At 45.8% G+C, this 18,556-nt stretch overlaps 2 protein-coding genes and 1 long non-coding RNA gene across 3 annotated transcripts; 1 reads left to right on the plus strand and 2 right to left on the minus strand.

The window, feature by feature from the left end:
* Nucleotides 1-99: 99 nt before the first annotated feature.
* LOC128815784 (uncharacterized) lies at nt 100-8,336 on the minus strand. The gene is made up of 3 exons (XR_008439716.1): nt 8,164-8,336; nt 2,283-2,381; nt 100-203 (listed from the first exon to the last, which is right to left on the minus strand). It is a non-coding gene; the product is annotated as an uncharacterized LOC128815784 (long non-coding RNA).
* Nucleotides 2,374-11,804, plus strand: EPB42 (erythrocyte membrane protein band 4.2). The gene is made up of 13 exons (XM_053992796.1): nt 2,374-2,514; nt 3,988-4,173; nt 4,856-5,086; nt 5,674-5,792; nt 6,474-6,596; nt 6,966-7,140; nt 7,425-7,563; nt 7,933-8,036; nt 8,343-8,585; nt 9,423-9,737; nt 10,185-10,345; nt 10,591-10,724; nt 11,578-11,804. The coding sequence occupies exons 1-13, from the start codon at nt 2,505-2,507 to the stop codon at nt 11,726-11,728; spliced, it is 2,091 nt and encodes a 696-aa protein (XP_053848771.1). The 5' UTR covers nt 2,374-2,504; the 3' UTR covers nt 11,729-11,804.
* CCNDBP1 (cyclin D1 binding protein 1) lies at nt 10,842-18,348 on the minus strand. Its single transcript, XM_053992797.1, has 11 exons — nt 18,228-18,348; nt 18,083-18,142; nt 17,316-17,395; nt 16,631-16,712; nt 16,080-16,176; nt 15,744-15,817; nt 15,372-15,448; nt 14,495-14,748; nt 14,049-14,109; nt 13,024-13,070; nt 10,842-12,681 (listed from the first exon to the last, which is right to left on the minus strand). Exons 1-11 carry the CDS (start codon nt 18,292-18,294, stop codon nt 12,573-12,575), a joined length of 1,008 nt encoding a protein of 335 aa, XP_053848772.1. The 5' UTR covers nt 18,295-18,348; the 3' UTR covers nt 10,842-12,572.
* Nucleotides 18,349-18,556: the final 208 nt, after the last annotated feature.

An 18,556-nucleotide genomic window follows, 5' to 3' on the forward strand; every position in this document is an offset into this window, starting at 1 on the left:
ACACTGAAATCAGCCTCCAGGGTAGTGGATGTTTTCCCCCATCATTTGTTCTTCTAAGTCTCTAGATTCAGATAAAAAAAAAAAAATCAATCCCAAATAGCCAAAGTTGCTGGTTTCAAATCACATTGTTCTGCCACCAAAGCCTCACTGCTTTGCCTCTTGGTCTGTCACTCTCCTGCACTGAATGTGGAGGGCACTGCTCGCTGTAAAACGCAAAACCAAAGGCACAGCATAAGCTTTTCTGCTTGCTCTAAAGCAACAAGAAATTCCCCTCAAAATAAAAATTCCTATCTAATTCATGGGTATGCCACATCAAAGCTGGAAATGTGGACACAATAAAAGGGTGTATATAATTTTTGATCACTGCATTCAGAGGGAGACACAGTTATTAAAGATGCTCACAAAACACTTTAAGCTTCTATTTTTAAAGGTAGTAAAGTTTTTATGGATTTATGCTTGGACCTGTAAAACAAGTATCCCTACACACCACAAGATAATAAAGTAATATATCCAGGCAGGATGGACACTTTCAAGCATCTATGGATTACTTTTCCTCAAGATTTCTAGGAGCATGTCAGGAACGCAGTGGATAGAGAAGCACCAACTGAGTTTAAAAACAAAACCAGCTAAGTTTAACAAAAGCAAGTGCTGGATTCTACACCTGGGATGGGGCAGCTCTGGATGTAGGGACAGCCTGGGGACAGGGGGCCCATTCTCACCAGATGGAATGCCAGTACAAACACTCGAGTACTACGTGCAGAAGTCTCTTTTGGGTGCTAACCTTCTCCATGGGCTTTTTTAGCCCATTTTAGTGTCAAGGAAGACACAAAGGGATGATAAGTAGGTCCCTTTTCAGAGTTGAAGTGCAGGAAATCCTGTGCAGGAAATCCTACTTGCAGTTGCCAATTTGACCAAGAGATGGTACTGTGTGTATACACAGTCATTACAAGGCAGTGATGATGGGATAAATACCTCCTTGTATCTAAACCACTCTGATTTAGAGGTTCAAAACTCATAGTATACTGCAAAGGTGCATTTAAGAACATTGGTCATGCAAAGAAAGTCAGAAGTTTGAGCACAATCACTTGGTTTAAAATTTGCTTAGACTAAAAGAGCACAAATCAGCCATCACATACTGTGTTTAGCTCCTTATGTAAGAAACAAGTTCAAGACACATACAAAAATCACATATAATTAACATTGAGCAATGTATGCTGACAAAAAATACAGAATTTTCTGGAAGATCTTCCCAATATTCTTCTTAGTGTTCCCAATTTCTGCAAATCTGGTGACCTCCAGGCTTTGTAATAAAGGCAGAGCAGTCAAAGCTCACGTACAGCAGGAGCGTGGCCGTGTCACCAAGAAGGGAACGATATCCTGGGCTGCCTCAGGTAAAGAACTGCCAGCAGGTCAAGGGAGGTGGTTCCTGCCTTTATGCAGCACTGGTGAGGCCACACCTGGAGAGCTGTGCCAGAGCTGGGCTCATCACTACAAGAGGTGAGCTGCAACTCTTGGTGACCCTGCTTGAGCAGGAGCTTGGACAAGATGAACCTCTGAGGTCCCTCCCAGCCTCAAGCACTCTGCAATTACTCTGTGAAAGTGAATCTATACAATTAAAGCTATGCTGCAAAAGCCTAAAACTCAAGAGAGTTTGTTTCTAGCTTAAATGGTGCATATAAGCAAACAGTTGTAAAGTTTAATATAAAAATACTAAGAAAATCACCAAACTCACTGGACTATATTATGTAATCAACTTCTCAAATTATTTTTGAGTTTGTTGGAAATCATAAGTTTCTGCAAAACTACTGATGACTCACTCCAGAGTGAAAGCTGTTCATTTCTGATATCTTATTTCTTGTCTTTTGACCAATTATTATCAATCCAGAGATGTTCCTTTTATATTACAGCAACTTTAGGAATGTATTTAGTCCAAGTCTCCAGCACAGTATTTTTAAATAATCTGCATTAAGATACACAAATTTAGCTGTTTCTTTTAACACATTTTCTCATTTTTAAGTGTTTTCACTTTTCTGAATTAGGCACAAGAGCAACAGATGCACTGACTACATTTTTTAACTCCTTGAAGGGTTTAGGATCTAAGCAGCTTGGGGTCAATGCTGGAGAGCAGCTCTCCAACACTTACATTGGAAGTGCACTCTGTGCAGTGTTCAGAGCCATATTAAGATTTGCATTTCCTATTCTGGGGTCCTCGGTGCACAGCTCCTTGAAGGAATTGTCACTGGCTGTCTCTAAATGTTTCACATCCTGCTGTGGAACTTTACCTCATCTGTAGCCTGTCTTCAGTGTGGTCTGAGAGATAAAAGAGTCCTCAACATCTGCACACCAGATAAGCTGGAGAGGTGGCAACACCACGTCCCACCCTGTACAAAGAAATCAAGCAAACAACTTTGCAAGAGGACAGTTTTTAAGACAGCTGGAAGAAGGAGCCACTGCCCACCAGAGCAAGCAGAAGCTGAATATTTTCATGGTACCCAGAACCAGCCATGGGCCAAGGTAAGCAAAAATCACTTTTGTTAGTTCCAAGCATTTGCCAGCTGTGTGTCAGGAAGAGACAATTGGTCTTGCTCCAAGACAGTGTTCATGAGGCTTGTGGAAGAGCTGAGCTTGCAGGGCAGGAGCCAAGTGCTCTAAAGGCTTAGGGAGCTCAGTTTGCATGGCAGATTGCACAAAAAGGCACAGCAATCAAAAGCTGGTATTGATGCCTGAGAAGAGTCTGAGAAGCAGCAAGAAGCAGCTAAGGCAGACAGGTGAGGGTTTGGAAGCAAAGGTAAGTGAATCCTCAGCATAGGGAATGAGGGGGTGGGAGGAATTAAGGAGACTACACAACTGAAACAGAGAGATGACCAAGTGTTTGAGCTCCTGGAGCAGGGAAACAGTCCAGGTTCCAGGCAACCTTGAAGAAAGTGACAGTAAGATCCATGAAAAGTCATATGATGGAGAGGGAGCCACACTCCACATTACTCACTGTTCTACGAGACAGACAGAACAGACATCTTCATCACAGAGAAGAAAACAGATGAGGTCAGAGCTGGCTCCATAAGACCTGAACTGGTGCAGGGGTTTGAACTGGCTCAGCCATGATGGGATTTGAAAGCTGGACCAGAATCTTTCACTAAAAACATCACATGGAAAAAATTTATATGGGGAAAAGAGAAACAAAGCACACAATCCAGCAAGACTCCCCAACAAACACAGAAGGTACAACCACAATGGGAGAAGGTATCAATGCAGAGGACAAGACAGGACAAGACATTAGGAGAGAGCAGAGCAGTGAAATCTGCAAAGAGAGCAGTTATGGCTTTAGCACAGGAGCAATCAATTTAGATAGCAGAGAAATGCTCTGTGGATTTCAATTTTTTTTAGGCTGCAACAGAGGGAGAAGCACGGGTCAGCAAGGGGAGGTAGGTGACAGCATGTGTCACATAAGGGGAAACAGCTACAACCCACAGGGGCAAGGACCTTAGTGATGAGCTACAAGCCAGTGAGGTAAATAAGGATGGTCCCAAGGCTGAGATAAAACAGGGAGTAACTGAGTGCTTGAAATTGCGACCATTTTTTTTTTCTGTCTTCTGGTGCTGGACAGAAGCACATATGATGTGTATAAAGCCTTTGTAGGAGACAGGAGGAGGATCTTTCCTGTCTCCTGCATGGCATTGTCAACTGGTGTGGTACAAAGTAGGAAAACTGGTGTTTGACACAGCTGTGCACTTGAACCAGCAGCAATGTTTGCACCAGTGCAGTTAATGATGTCAGGTATAAGCAAAGGCAGCTCAACAGTCACTCAACACCAGAACAACCAAGCTCAGAGTGATGGTCCCTACCATTACTGGATAGAAAGTCTCAAAGGCAGGGAGAGAATATCTGAGTGGAGAAACACCTAATCAGCTGTTTGTGTGTCCCAGAATGTGGCTCAGGGCCTGACTGCAGGCAGCTCACAGCCCCAAACTCATTCTCTATCTTCTACAGGTCTGAGCATCCAAAAATGTGATTTCATGATCCCAGAGAATAACAAAAGCCACCACACAGAAGAAATCAGCACTAAAAGGCTCATAGTGAGGCGGGGGCAGCCATTCACCATCACTGTGAGCTTCTCAGTTCCAATACACAACTACCTGAAGCAGATGAAGAGGACCTTCCTCGTTGTACAGACAGGTAATGCCATTACAAACCTACCAGAGCTCTGCTCCTCCACCCACCTGAAGAACAGAGCTGGGGGTAAAAGCCATCTCCAGAGCTGGGCAGGGGTGCCAAATTTAAATGTGAGGCCAGTGAACTGTTTATGTAAGGCCAAGTAGAGTCTCCAGCTGCTGCAGGGTCACAACCAGATCCCTTCCAGAAGAGACAGTGCACACAATAACCAATACAGCTTCACTATTCCATGACTGCAAAATACTCATGAGATCTCTTCTGGCTTCTGGGGTCAGTAACATTCAAACCTGGTTGGCCTGTCACAGGTTTTTCTGTTAGAGTGTTTTCTAGTGAGACCCCTGAGAAAGGCAGCAGCTTTCAGCCCCAGCTTGTTTTACCATATTGTGAGCACTGGGCTGTGACTTTTGTTACAAGTCACTAAATTCCACAGGAACAGCAGGGCTGCACCATTCTGGCCATTCCTGGTTTCTACAAATCTATGGAAATCACATCTCACTTTCAAGCATGGAGACCTGAGTGCATTACTGACCTTAGCAATGTTCAGTGGGCATTAAGCTGCTAAAGGTCATGACCCTCTCACAAGGAGAGCTATGGCTCCAGAGATAGACAAGGTCCCTGCAGTCTGCACAGGTGAGGAATTAACACAATGTTTGGAATAAACACAACCAGATTTCTTTGTCTGCAGGACCACATTCTTCCAAAGCAGATGAAATCCAGGCTGAATTTCCCATCTCCAGCCTGGGAGACCAGAAGCAGTGGAGTGCAGCAGTGGAGGAACAGGACCCAAACTCCTGGACCCTGTGTGTGAACACACCTGCCAATGCCCCCATTGGCCAGTACACTCTGCTTTTACGTGCCTCCAAATCCCCTCAGCTCCTGGGCAACTTCACCCTCCTCTTTAATCCCTGGTGCCGAGGTAGGTGGTCAGAAACAGAAAGGCAGGCTGGGATCAGTCACTTCACAAAAACAACTTTGGAGCTGTGGCACTGCCTCCCTGGAGGGAGGCTGGGGCTGACTCACCCAGTGCTCCTTCCACTCTGCTCCTCACAGCACCTCAGGAGAGGGGTAGGGGCTCATAAAGCCCAAAGTTTCCTGCCTCAGCACTTCTGTCTCTTCCCTGGAGTACTCCACTGCAAGAACCCTGTCCTTCTGCTTAGAGAAAAATGTTTGATTAAGTGTTTCCTATAATAGAGATTTTAGGATGAGTCAAGATTGTAATTGGTCTGGTTAAGGCCATTGCATCTTTCTTAGTATTAGAACTTCCCAGCCAGGAGAGTAGAAGAGCCAGCAAGTGCAACAGCCTGGGTCCAGAGGAACTTTTCAGACAAGGAAACAGAGATGACAATGAAATTCTTCTTTCCTGTCTGATTCACAACCTGGGGTATTTTTCAGGGCAGAATGCCAGGGACTGCCAAACTGCAGTGGAATCTGCTGATTCATGAGAGAATCAAGTGCATCTGAGACCAGCAATGCTTTCTCCTGATGCTTTTTTCTCTAATCTAGATGATGAGGTGTTCTTGGCTAATGAGGCACAGCGACAGGAGTACATTTTAAACCAAGAGGGCATCATCTACCAGGGGACTGAAAATGCAATCCTAGCCCAACCCTGGGACTTCAGTCAGGTAAGCAAGAGGTCCAGTATGTCTGTGCTCTCTTCCAAGCAGAGGAAAGGTGCATATATCTGGTGTGTACAGGATGCTCTGATAAAAGAGTTCTATTCATCTCCATGTTCTCTGCACCCACTACCTCCTGTGCAGGAGAAAAGGGACCTGTGTATGAAGTCCTATAACCCAGCACATGTAATTTTAGCTTCCTTCTCAGACTGTCCTCTATAAAGGAATGCATTGATCTGTATCTGAGCTTTATGTGCTTTCCTTTCATCAACAGGTATAAAAGTATTTAACAGAGCTCAGTAATACTGCCTCTACATAACAGGCAAAGTGAGGACAAGAAGATCTTTCTGTTTGTCTACGGCCATCTGACAAAGCCAGTGATTATTTCACTTTCATGCCAGCAGATCATAAAAGTATCTCTGTGCCAACCTAGAGAGTGCTCCAGAAAAGCATCAATTTCCCTCAATCAGGGGACACACTATCATGCTGATACATTTCCCACCTTCAATAAAGTTGGAGGTCTGCCCTCAGCTCCCCCTGCAAATCTCTGCCTGGAGCCCTCCTTCACAGCCCACTTACCTAAAGCTACCTGCAGAAAGGGAGAAACAATCTGCACAGTCACAAACCCTTGTAGGGACTCAGAACAAAAAGTCATGGAAAATTTCCTGAAGTGATGTCTTCTTGTTTCAGTTTGAGGAGGATATGGTTGACATCTGCTTCATACTGCTGGCTCTAGGGGAGCACTTCCAAAGAGAAAAGGATCCTGCCCAACGCAAAAACCCTGTCCACGTCTGCCGAGCAGTTGCTGCCATGGTAAGGAGGGCAGAGAGCAGCCCTGACCTGAGCAGGGGGCACCTTCTCAACCCCAGGTCAGGCCAAACCACTGAGCAAAGAGGAAGCCTGTTCCAAACAACACCTCCTGCCCATCTCCAGCCTGTCCTGATACTCCCTCAGCAGACAAGTAGTGCTGCAGGAGGTTCTTAGCAGTGAAAGTGCACTTACTGAATAAATCTCAGAGCAGACTGCTGCCCCTGTTCTGCTCAGCCATGACCTTCATGCTTTGCACAAAAAAAAGTCCTCTTGGTTTCATCTGCTTTGGGAGTAGCTTCCACAAACAGGATCAGTGGACCTACCAAAGAGAGGCAATTCCTTAATACATCTTTCTCTCCTCCTTTTCTGCAGGTGAACTGCAATGAGTTTAGAAGCCTGACAGAATATGAGCCTGGGCAACATGATAATGGGACACCCCCTTCCAAGTGGCTGGGAAGCAACCCCATCCTCCAGCAGTGGATTGTGTCAAAATTCCAGCCCGTCCGCTACGGGAGGTGCTGGGTGTTTGCTGCAGTCCTGTGTTCAGGTACAGTGCTGCTACAACCTTTAATCTTCAGGTGAGAGGCAGATCTTTAGTTTCATCAACACTCAGCATCAATGCCTTCGAGATAAGAGCATCAGTACATCCATGCACATGAATGCACATGTGAAATCTCATTTCCTGAGGGAGGATTGCCTCTTGCAAAGTCCAAAGAGCAGACCTGGTGCCATTGCTGACAGGCATAGCACCAGAAGAGGCTCTACATGTATCAGCAGAGATACCCTTAGGGCAGGGTGCACAACTGATTCACAGCTCTCTCTTCTGCACAGTTCTGAGGTGCCTGGGAATTCCTACCAGGGTGGTCACTGGCTTTACATGGGCTCACAACACCAAGAGCAGCCTGAGTGTGGATGAGTACTATGATGAAGATGGGACACTGCTCACACAGGACAAGAGTGCTCGTGTCTGGTAAGAACACATGGCAGGGCCCAAGCAAGAATTTGAGACAATACTTGGATGTGGGAAATGAAACACGGGGGAAAGAGGTAAAACAGCTGCAAGGAGGTGACAGGAGACAGCTCAGCTGAGATCCTGTCTACAAGACCTGTTCTCGATAAACTGCTGCAACCCAAACTCTATTTCCAGAGCCCACAAAGGAAGAATGACAGCCCAGTCCAGCTGGAGAAACTCCACTTGTTTCTCCACACACAACTCTGCTCTTCTCAATATAAACTGAACTCTTTCAAGGGAGCATTAACCAGCTGTGGCTTGGCAAAAGCTTCACTGTACCTCAGGGCTCAGTCCCTTGATATAAGCTCATGGTGTTTCCTCTTGTAGGACCTTCCATGTTTGGAATGAATGCTGGATGGCTCGGACAGACTTGCTACCAGAGTACAGTGGGTGGCAGGCACTGGATGCCACCTGCCAGGAAAAAAGCAAAGGTAAGATACCAGAGATGGGCTTGAGCAAGAGCAGGGGGGAAGTGAAGCAGGGGCAAATAAAGCCGTTCAATATTCCTCCTTTCCCATTTTCCAGTGGAAAGATGCAAAAAGACAGGCATTCACTCACCCTGTTGACTTTAGGCACAAAATTGTCATTTATCTGTTTGGTTTGTGCAGTTCATGTAGCTCTATCACTGCTTCCTCATGGCCTCCTAAACTAGATACTTCACCAGTACAGGTCTAAACTAGGGATGGGTTTAGTTGGGAAAGCATCTGATTCCTAACTGGACCACATTTTCTCCTCAGGTCTGTCCTTCTGCGGGCCAGCCCCTGTTCATGCCATCAAGGAAGGGGACACACAAGTTGATTATGATGTCAGCTACTTCTTTGCTGCCATCAATGCCAAGTGTCATGTCTGGATACACAAAGCAGATGACACCCTCAAGCCAGCTTTTGGTGGCACGAAATACACTGGTAACAACATCAGCACCAAGAGCGTGGGCAGTGAGCGCTGTGAAGACATCACACAAAACTACAAGTACCCTGAAGGTATGGGACAGGCACGGGGCTGAGCACATTCCTTGTCACTATTACACATCAGGAGTAAAAGACTAGAGCAGAGCCAAACCAGAGCACCAGGGTCATCCACTTCTCACTACTTCCCTTTCTTCAGTGGCACTAGAACACCCGATTATCCCTGTCTACAGAGCCAAAGCAGAGGTCATCACCCAAACTTCACCCTGCTTAATGGCATTAAGGTGTCTGGAAGACCAGGTGTTTGTTCACCAAGCACTTTCATGTCTGGAATACCTTTTCTGATTTCTGTTATCTCTACACTCTGTACATCCACCTCCCATTACCTCTGTAATATAAATACGAATAGATATCTTTCAGACTCCAGCTTTCTGAAAAGGACTGTTGTGCTCTCAGATACTGCCTAAATCTCTCCCTCAACAATCTTCGGAATCTGAGTGCTGTTTCCCTGGCTCAACCATACCACCCCATCTTAACCTGTGGCTTGTTGTCTCCATGGCTGCAGGAGACAACTGCAGCTTTTCTACACATGAGAACATGGAACTGTGCCTTAGCTACAGCAACAAAAAAGCAGCTGCCTCCTCTACTCTGAGAGATGCTAGCACCAAGGTGTTTTAAAAACTATGACAACTATTCCCAAGTAGAATCTGTCAGGCACATCCAGTGAGTATCCTGACAGCTGAAGCTGTCAAACTGATCCAACCAGAAGCACAGAAAGATATCTCTCTATGCTCTTAGAAACAGTTATCTACAGTACTACCAGGAGAAATCAATGTCATTCTCCTGCTGCTTCTCACTAGTAAACAGGAAAGAGTACCAAAGTATGAGCTTCCCTTTTTTTTTTTGTGACAGGTTCTCTCCAGGAAAAAAAAGTACTTGATAAAGCCTACAGAAATATGAAGGAACTTGAGACAACCAGCAGCAGCACACAGTTTATCTTCATTCCTACTGCTCTGGAAGAGCCAGTCAACCTTTTCATCCACTTCCAGTCAAGTAGTTCTTTGCAACTGGGACAAGATATTACATTTTCCATTGAAGTGTTTAACAACAGTGATAGAGAAAAGGCTACTCATTTGGTAGCTGGGATCCAGGCTCTGCATTATAATGGTGTGCCCATTGCCCAACTTTGGAAGGAAGAGTTTCATTTTAACCTCCACAGCAATTCAGGTAAGGACTCTCCTGGGTGCATGGCTAGAAAAGTCCTCTAGTGCTCTCATTTCAGAAAAATTCTCCTAGCCCTAGGTTTACAAAAGGTTGGCTGAATAGTTGATTCTAGATTATTTCCCAGAGAGATGGTGGAGTCTCCCTAATGGGAGATAGTCCAGAATCAACTGGACACAATCCTGTGCCATGTGCCCTGGGATGACCCTGCTTGGGCAGGGAGGTTGGACCAGATGATCCATTATTATCCATTCCAACCTCACCCATTCTGTGAAATAAAACACTTTGACAACATCACCTTAGAGATTTTCAATCTGCAAATCCACTTGGGGTCGCTTAAGCATTTAAATGCTGCAGCATTTAGTACAATGTTGGGCACTGAACACTCCTAGGTGTCATCCAGGAAAAGACCAGACTGCACTCATCACCTGTTATTTCACCACTCTGTTCCAGTCAATAACCTGCAGGTCTCTGTGCCTTACATATGGTTTGGAAAAGAGCTGGGAGAGAACCACCTGCTCAGGCTGACTGCTGTGCTGAGAGACGAGGACTCCTCCTACATGTACCTGGCACAGGAAGAAATCAGCCTTTGTGATTCCCCTCTCACCATTGAGGTAAGATTGGACTGTCATTCTGCCACTGCAGTAGGGAGAAAACCACTTTTGTAGTCATAAGCAGCAAAACAATTCTGTTGGGTTCAGGGGCTTTCTGAGAAACCAGAGCGGAAGAAATTAAGCTGAACTTTGCCTCTTCTGGCAAACAGCAGCTCAGGCACTGAAAAAAAAAAATCACACCTCTCCCTTTAATCATAGAAGAATGTATCTTCTCTCAGTTTCAGCTCATTTGCTTCTTTCAACAGTTCCCAGAAAACATGGTCCAGTATGAGCCAAGCACAGCAAAGATCAGCCTCCAGAACCCCCTCATGGAACCCCTGGAGCAGTGTGTGATAGCAGTTGCAGGGCGAGGGCTCATTTACAGGCAAAGGAATTACAGGTAAGTGCAAACTGACTGATTCAAGAGCAGCAAATGGAAAAAGAGACACAATACTAGCAAGAGAAACCCTTGCACAGGAAAGGTTGTCCCAAAAATAACCAGGCAAGAACATGGCAGGAAGACATCACTATGGCATGAAAGCCCCAAGCATCCCATCCTTTATTTACAGAAAACACAGATGATTTTCACACTGAAAAGGAGAAAAGCCAGCTAAGAGAACTTTAAACAGATGTGTAATACCTAAGTTGAAGCCAATATGGCATCTATGAAAGCTTCAACATCCAAGGCATAGACAGCAAAATGAAAATCTCCTGCCAACAAAAAGGATAACCAGAGAAATGCCCCAAGACTTAGTCAGAAACACACATAAAATAAGACAAAGTTAGAAGTCACTGAAATGAGCTATGAAATTTAGAAATTATTTGCTCTTGAGAAATCAATTACTTTCTAGTGAGCAACTTGAACATCCTTAGGTGGAGTAAAACTGTACTGTTTATGACATCTTTCCATCAAACAATAGAGACAGTGGTGTCTTCCCCTTCTCTACTGAAGAACCAGGCAAATGTGACTTAGCCAAGAGCCACCAAAGGGGCATGCTCCCCCTCACATGACATTTGTCTCAAGAAGCTGCAGTAGGACAAAGTCTCCTTAGATGCCTCCATGGAGACTTTCAACTCTACTGTTAGATGACAATTTCACTGTGGTAGTTCACGTAACTGCCAGCTTTCTTCTATTTCTTTTTTTCCTTTCCTTTTTGGCACCACATTCCTGTCTAGCTAATGCATATCCCAGACACAGGAAACTAAAAACACAAAGAGGGGTGATTCCTGTATAATCCCTTCTCTCCTTTCAGGGTGGGCTCTGTGCAAGCTAAAAGCACTCAAGAGCTGCAAATCCCATTCACCCCCACTCGAGCAGGGTCCAGAAGACTCACTGCACGTCTTACCTGCCTCCAGCTCCAGAACCTGAAGAGCTACAGAACTATCAACATTGCAGCTGCCTGAGGCCCAACTCAGAACAGGTCCTTACAAAAGGCAAGCACAGATGTTAACAGTTTAATAAAAGTCATATTTAAAACCATGTCCGATTTTGATTATTTGCACAAACTCAACTCTCTCCCATCTGCCAGCACGTCCACTCTCCAGTTTTGGAAGCTGAACCTCACTGTGACAAAGATGGGCTGAACGCTGAAGTAGATATTGCAGTTCGCACCACACCTTGTGCTGAGCCCACCAGTGCTGAAGTCTTTAGCCCTACCTGTGATAGAGTAAAAGGTATCCTGGAACCTTAAAGTGATGACAGATGTAGCATGTCTCTAGGGATATATATAGGGGGACATCTCCCCCTGTAGATCCTTGACATTGGTAAGGTAGTAAACAATATTTTCTGCTGCTTTCTGAGAAAATAAAAAAGAGAAAGCTCGCTCACTGCTCTGTAAGGTTAGACAGGAAATAGCAGCAGTGCAGCATGATTTATAATTATTCACTGGGCTGCTTGCAAAAGAAGCAAGACCCTTTCACTCTGTATATACCCTTTGCCCTCTGAAGACAGATAAAAGCAACTAATGTAAATCTAGCAATATTTTATTTTTCTCTGAACCCCACAGTAGTTGTAATGTGTGAAGAATGGGGCATGTTAAGAAGCAGCACTGCATCACTCTAAGAATCCAAGCAAAATGACACCTTCTGCCATGGCAAAGGGCAACTTCCTGGAGAATTTCTTCCAAGTAGCAGTGAAGTTCTCTCCTACATTGTTCTCATCATTTTCCAAACAGCTGAAGAACAGCAAAGTTCACTGGAAATGCAGATGCCAGACCCAGTGGCAGCAACATTCGTAGGCACAGAAGAGTTAAAGTTGACCCTGTGTGAAGTTCTTGACTTTGTTCATGTTGTGATCCACTGCACCAGTTAGAAACTGCACCCAGCCTTCCTCTGATGGTGGACATACATGGCTTGTCCTGCAAAAGTGGAGGAAATTCATTAGGGAAGCCTCCCGGGGTGTTATGCATCCAGGCAACACAGGGGTATTGTGAAGCTCTGAATAACCACAGCAGTAAAAAGGGGTGCTCTAGCCCCAGAGGGCTTTGAGCAAGGAAGAACCCACACTCATGTCTGCAGTCCCAACCCCAAAACAAGGGAACCTAGCATCTTTTTCTTACTCCCATCCCTTTGTGATTAGATAACATCATCATTGTTCCAAAATGCCAGCATCTACTGTCTAGAAATGAGTCATCTTTGACACGAGGCAGAAAGGTATCAACCTTCACAGCAGGGAACACACAAAACTTGCTCATACTCACTTTGCAATCTCTAAGACTTTCTTTAATACTGAGGCCAACTTAGCAGCCTAGAAAGAAACAAAAGGGAAATGAGGTGAGCCAAATGTGAGGAAAAGGAGGGTCTGAAGAGTACTGGTAAATAAAGAGGACTATAGGGATGCACAAAAGCCAAGAATGAATAAAACTGCCATGGATCCTGATGCAGAATGAAGTTATCCATCACTGCCATGCTGGAAGTGCCTCCCAACCTACTCCTGGCTGTGACAGGTAAAAAAAAAAAACCTGGCTGTTTTTTAAAGCATACATTAAATGCCTTTTTTTAAAAAAAGACAAGCCTATTAGAAACCAGTAATTGATACTAAAGTACTAAGTTACAAGTGATTGATTTTAATGCAATTTGATATTAAGTAATATTTTTTTATTCCAAAAAAATCAAGCCACTGGCAAAAGGCATGAAACCAGGAATAAGAATAAAAGAAATCCCAGATACGAGGAGATTTGTACTTGATTTATGATGCAAAGGAAGTTTCAAAGTTCAGTCAGGTTGCCAGAGCGTTGCCCAGTCAAGTTTTGAGTGTTGCCAAACATGTAGACTCCACTGCTTCTCCAAGCAGCTTGTTTCAGTGCTTAAATACACTCACTGTAAGAGTTTTTCCTTTCATAGATAACATTATTTGAGCAAGACTGCACTACCCAAGGAAAGAAGTACATGTGCAGTACCTAGGCAGCCTTAGACTCACTTTCCTGAGGTTCTGTCACTAGAAATCTCTATGGATTATAGTTCAAAGCTGAAGTTTTAAGTGGCCATGCTCTTCCCTGAAGAGGTACAGATGAAGAATGTGTTTCCACAAGAAGGAAGTTAAGTGTACAAGAACAAAGGGCACTCTTCATCCCTAAGAAATTATTACTGAGGCAGTTACTAGCACCCATCTCTCCCTGAAGTCACATAACCCCTCCAATCTGATTTCTTCCCATTCCCTGCAGCCAGGCCACTGTCCCACAGGCAGATACTCAGATACTGAGGTATCAGTACTGCAGATACTCACGTTAAGTCGCACAGCCAACGGGTTCACAGGTGGGTACATGCTTAGTGCCAGCTCATCAACACTACAACAGGAAAGAGGGGAGCAAAGAAGAAATGTTCTGATAGCACAACTCGCAGATCCTAGTCAAAGCCTGCATCCATCCTGAATGCAAGTCAGGAACAACAGTGAGATGTCAGTTGTACCTACAGGATGCTTCCCACTGCCTTCTCTGTCACCTGAGTGTTCCCCTCACCGTGGAGTGAGATGTGGTCACAGCTCCACCCCCTATGCTTCTCTCCTGACCTACACAACTCTCAACAGCTTAAGAGCCTTCTCACCACATCTGTGTCCACCACCGGCTCACAGCTCCAGTATCACAGAGGTTCTTCCTACTCCTCACTCAAGACCTCAAAGAAAGACCAAGACTGCTCCAGAGGGAAAAGCAGCATGGGGAGAACCCTGCTTACCTTGGGCTGATCTCATTAGCAATGTCTGCCACGTCATCCAGCTGTGCAATGTGCTCTGGAGAATCAGCTTTGCCATGGGCCTTCACTGCAGCCAAGACCTTCTTCAGGCAAGCTTTAGAAGCCTTCATCAATCCCATGCAGGAGCTGAGCAGCTGCCGGTCAGCCTCTGACCAATACGTGTCTCTGTTGCCCCGAAAGCCCAGCTCTTCATCTTCCATGATGTCCCCATAGGGATCCTGCCCTTCCACCAGTGCCTGAGAACACAGAGGCACTGAAAACCCAGAGCCTAACATCAATTCCAGCGATACTCAGGAGGAAAGGGAAAGCATAATCTAGACATCACATAAATAATTAATGGAGAAATCCCAGTTGGCTAATCCCAAAATGGCTGGATTAAGAAAAACTAATCCACCACTCTAACAGTGCAAACAGCAAGAACCTGGTGAATTCTTACATGATCCTAAATTGTCTCCCCCGTCCCCAATTCAGGACATGGCTTTACAAAAATCTTATACAAAGTAAACCAGGCTTGAGAATAAAAACTCATTAAAATCCACGCATAAAACAATAATTTATGTCACATCGGAACAAATTTATATTAAAGCCTGTATGTAAAATAATTCCTGTGTTCCATCACTGAACCACCATAGAGGGTGGTTGGGCACTGGAACAGGCTCCCCAGAGAAGTGGTCACAGCCTCAAACCTGCCAGAGTTCAAGAAGCATTTGGACAACTCTCAGGCATGTGGTGGGATTGTTTAGGTTGTCCTGTGCAGGGCCAGGAGCTGTACTTGATGATCCTTGTGTATCCCTTCCAATTCAGAATATTCTATGAATCCACCACTGCAGGTTCCTCTAAGGCTTAGGGGCCTCCTTACATGTTCCATCTCCTCCACAGCATCCTTGACCACACCTAGACATGCAGCCAGAGCCGACACAACTGCTGCCTGGTTATCTGCAAAAGCAAAAGGACAAAAACTGGCACCTCACTGTTTCCAGTCATTTTGCAACAACCGCCATCTAGGCTTGCAATCACTGTAGGATCAAACTTCTTGCAGAGCTCAGAGCTGCACTGTTGTCAGGCAAAGAATCTGACCTGGTTTCCAAGCTTATACATTCCAAAACCAGTCAGGTTTTTGAGTTATTCTGCATTCAGCCTTCATTGTACCAGGTGGAATGCCCTTACAAAAGCTATTGATATTCCAAGACAGTAAGTCCTAGTGCTGTTGCTCTGCATTTACAGCACTCACCTCTTGGCAGGTTAGACACTTGCTCACAGGCCTCCCACACACCTCCAGTTGATATTAGCTGTTCCTGAGACAAGCTGAAATGAAACAAAACAAAACCCTCAAGGTTAGAGTCAATAACAGCACTGTGCTAGACTGTGGTTAAATTTTCTGCATCAAAGATGACAAACACCACCAAAAGTTCTGCTGCAAAGATGTCACCAACCAGCTTGTCACTAATATGGCATGTCTGGGTAAAGGCCTTGCTGCTTCCTAATGAGTATATTTGCAACTTTTTCTTGCCTTTTTTCCCCAAAAATTATCAAAAAATCACAGAACCGTGCAATTGAAAATTACAACCTCTCCACTGGGGCATTGAGAATTGTGTCTGTGAGTTGGATCATCCCTTCCACTACTTCAGTGGTAGCATCTCGAACCATCTTCCGAAGAGTAGTACCTGGTTGAGATTGAGAAAGAGCAAGAAAGTTGGCACAAAGTCAGCACTGACAGAAAATAAGTGCTGAAGATGAACACACAGACTGCTCTGTTTGTGTGGATACACTGTAGAAATGAAGTTACAAGTATTTTGAAGAAAGGAAAATGTTTCCCAGTTCCAAAAGAACTCCGGACAAGGATTTCAACACTTCATAAATTTCAGTGCTCAATCAACTACACAACGTCCTACATTATCACTCATGTTTTCCATCACACAGATGGAAAACTGCAGCAGCAGACAGACACTCATAAACATGTTCAAAGTCTACAGAGCAGCAGATAATGGGATACCATGCTAATGAAAACTTGCTGATTCCGGAACTCATTAGCTCTGAAACACTCAGTTTTTCTATACAGTGGTGGTGAAAGAACCATCATCCTATACAGCAGTGACTGCCTTGCTGTCATTATCCCACCTTGGCCCTTGGGTAGCCAGTAATACACTGTGGCAACTGCAAGGATGGCATTTTGGACATCCTCACTCAGCTTCCGGCAATTCTGAAAATGGAGAGGCAAAAGGATCACCCATGAGTAACACACATCTGCACCACATTTAGAAATCCTCACAAGCAATCACTGGCTTTCAGACTGCTCTGAGAAAAGGGAAGAATAGCAATGGCCAGTCTGCTTGAGAAACAAATACAGCACGAGAAGAAGGCACCACAAGCAAGCTGTATGCAGCTCAACCTGCCTCATGATTTAGTAACAAAACACCCCTGGTGTGGTGGTCATGCATCAGAGAAGAAAAAGTATCTTAGATCATTATTCTGAACTGAAGGTCTTTTTTTCTCTCTCCTCCAAATACTTGTATGGTAAACTTCTCTCAGCTGATAGCAAAAATATTGCATATTCTTTGTTAAACCTAAGGTCTGTATTCTCCAATCACCTGACTCTATCAGCAACGAGCTGTAGCTGTGAAAGAATATACAAACATTTTTATTTAGTATATCTCCCTACCTTAGAGAAATTTGTTCTCTGGGCAGTTCTTGGATTCTATCAATATACTCTACAGTACACAGCCCATTTAGTCAAATGAATCAAGAAATACCTGAAGCTTGCAAACACACTGCAGTTTCATAGTCTTTCAAGGCTTTCTCTCACCTCTGCAGAAGGTAGTGGAGGCCTTGAGAATGCCAGACTCAGCTTTGTAGCCTCTTGTGATGTTACTTGGAATGTCTGACCTAAAAAAATCCAATAGGAGCAAAAGAAGAGAAAGTAACTCAGGTAAAAGATAAAAGAACAGAGCAGCTTGATGAGCAGCACCTCTGATCCTACTACTTGCTTACCATTACACCCAAGCCATACAAACACATAAACTAAACCCCACCACAAAGAAAAATTCCCTGGTGCATTTGTGCCATGCATATTGCTTGTATCCTGTGTCTGCTTTTTCTCACTTGGCTGGTAGTGATAGCCAGAAGCGCAATCTGCATCCTGGTTCATGACCTCTTCACCAGGATGTGCCAGGAGGCTTTAACAGAGACCTTTATAAATCCTGTATGAACAGTTCAAAATATCGGCCTTTGCTTTGCCACACCTTGGAGTGCTTGGTGACCAGAGTTAGAGTGGTCAGGCACTGGAATAGGTTGGCCTCGCAGGCGGTGGAGTCACTAACCCTGGGGACGTTTAGCAGGCTGGACCTGGCCCTGACGTGGTTTAGGGTTTACAGAGACAGCGCTGGGTTAACGGTTGGACTTGATGATCCTAAAGATCTCTCTTCCAGCCTCGCCCATTCCGTGACTCCGTGAGTGGAGGGCACGCCCCACGGCTGGAGACCTGCCGGGGACAGCAGCCCCGCCGCGGGCCGGCCCCGCGGGTACCCGGCCCCGGCCCCACCGAATCCCGGCCCGGCCGCTCCCCGCCCGTACCTAGCGCGTCCCAGAAGCGCGGCAGCTCGAACGGCTCTCGGCCCTCGCCCGGCTCTCCCTCTGCAACGGCACAGACACAGCTCAGCCCACGGGGAGCCGGCCCGGCTCGGCCCGACCCCCGCCTGGCCCCGGCCCCGGCCCGCACCTCGCAGCCGCGCCAGCACCGCCCGCAGCGCCCCGCGCACGTCCCGCAGCGGCTCCCGCGCCTCCATCGCTGCGGGGCGGCCCCGGAGCGGCCCGCGCGTCACGTCCGCTCCGGGAGCGGCTGGAGCGGCCCCGCCCACAGGGACAGCCCCGCCCCAGAGGGACAGCCCCGCCCAGAGACAGCCCCACCCACAGACAGCCCCACCCAGAGACAGCCCCACCCAGAGACAGCCCCGCCCAGAGACAGCCCCACCCACAGAGACAGCCCCACCCAGAGACAGCCCCACCCAGAGACAGCCCCACCCAGAGATAGCCCCACCCACAGACAGC

The sequence above is a fragment of the Vidua macroura genome, chromosome 17 (assembly GCF_024509145.1).
Source record: "Vidua macroura isolate BioBank_ID:100142 chromosome 17, ASM2450914v1, whole genome shotgun sequence".
In the NCBI taxonomy this organism is placed as follows: Eukaryota; Metazoa; Chordata; class Aves; order Passeriformes; family Viduidae; genus Vidua; species Vidua macroura.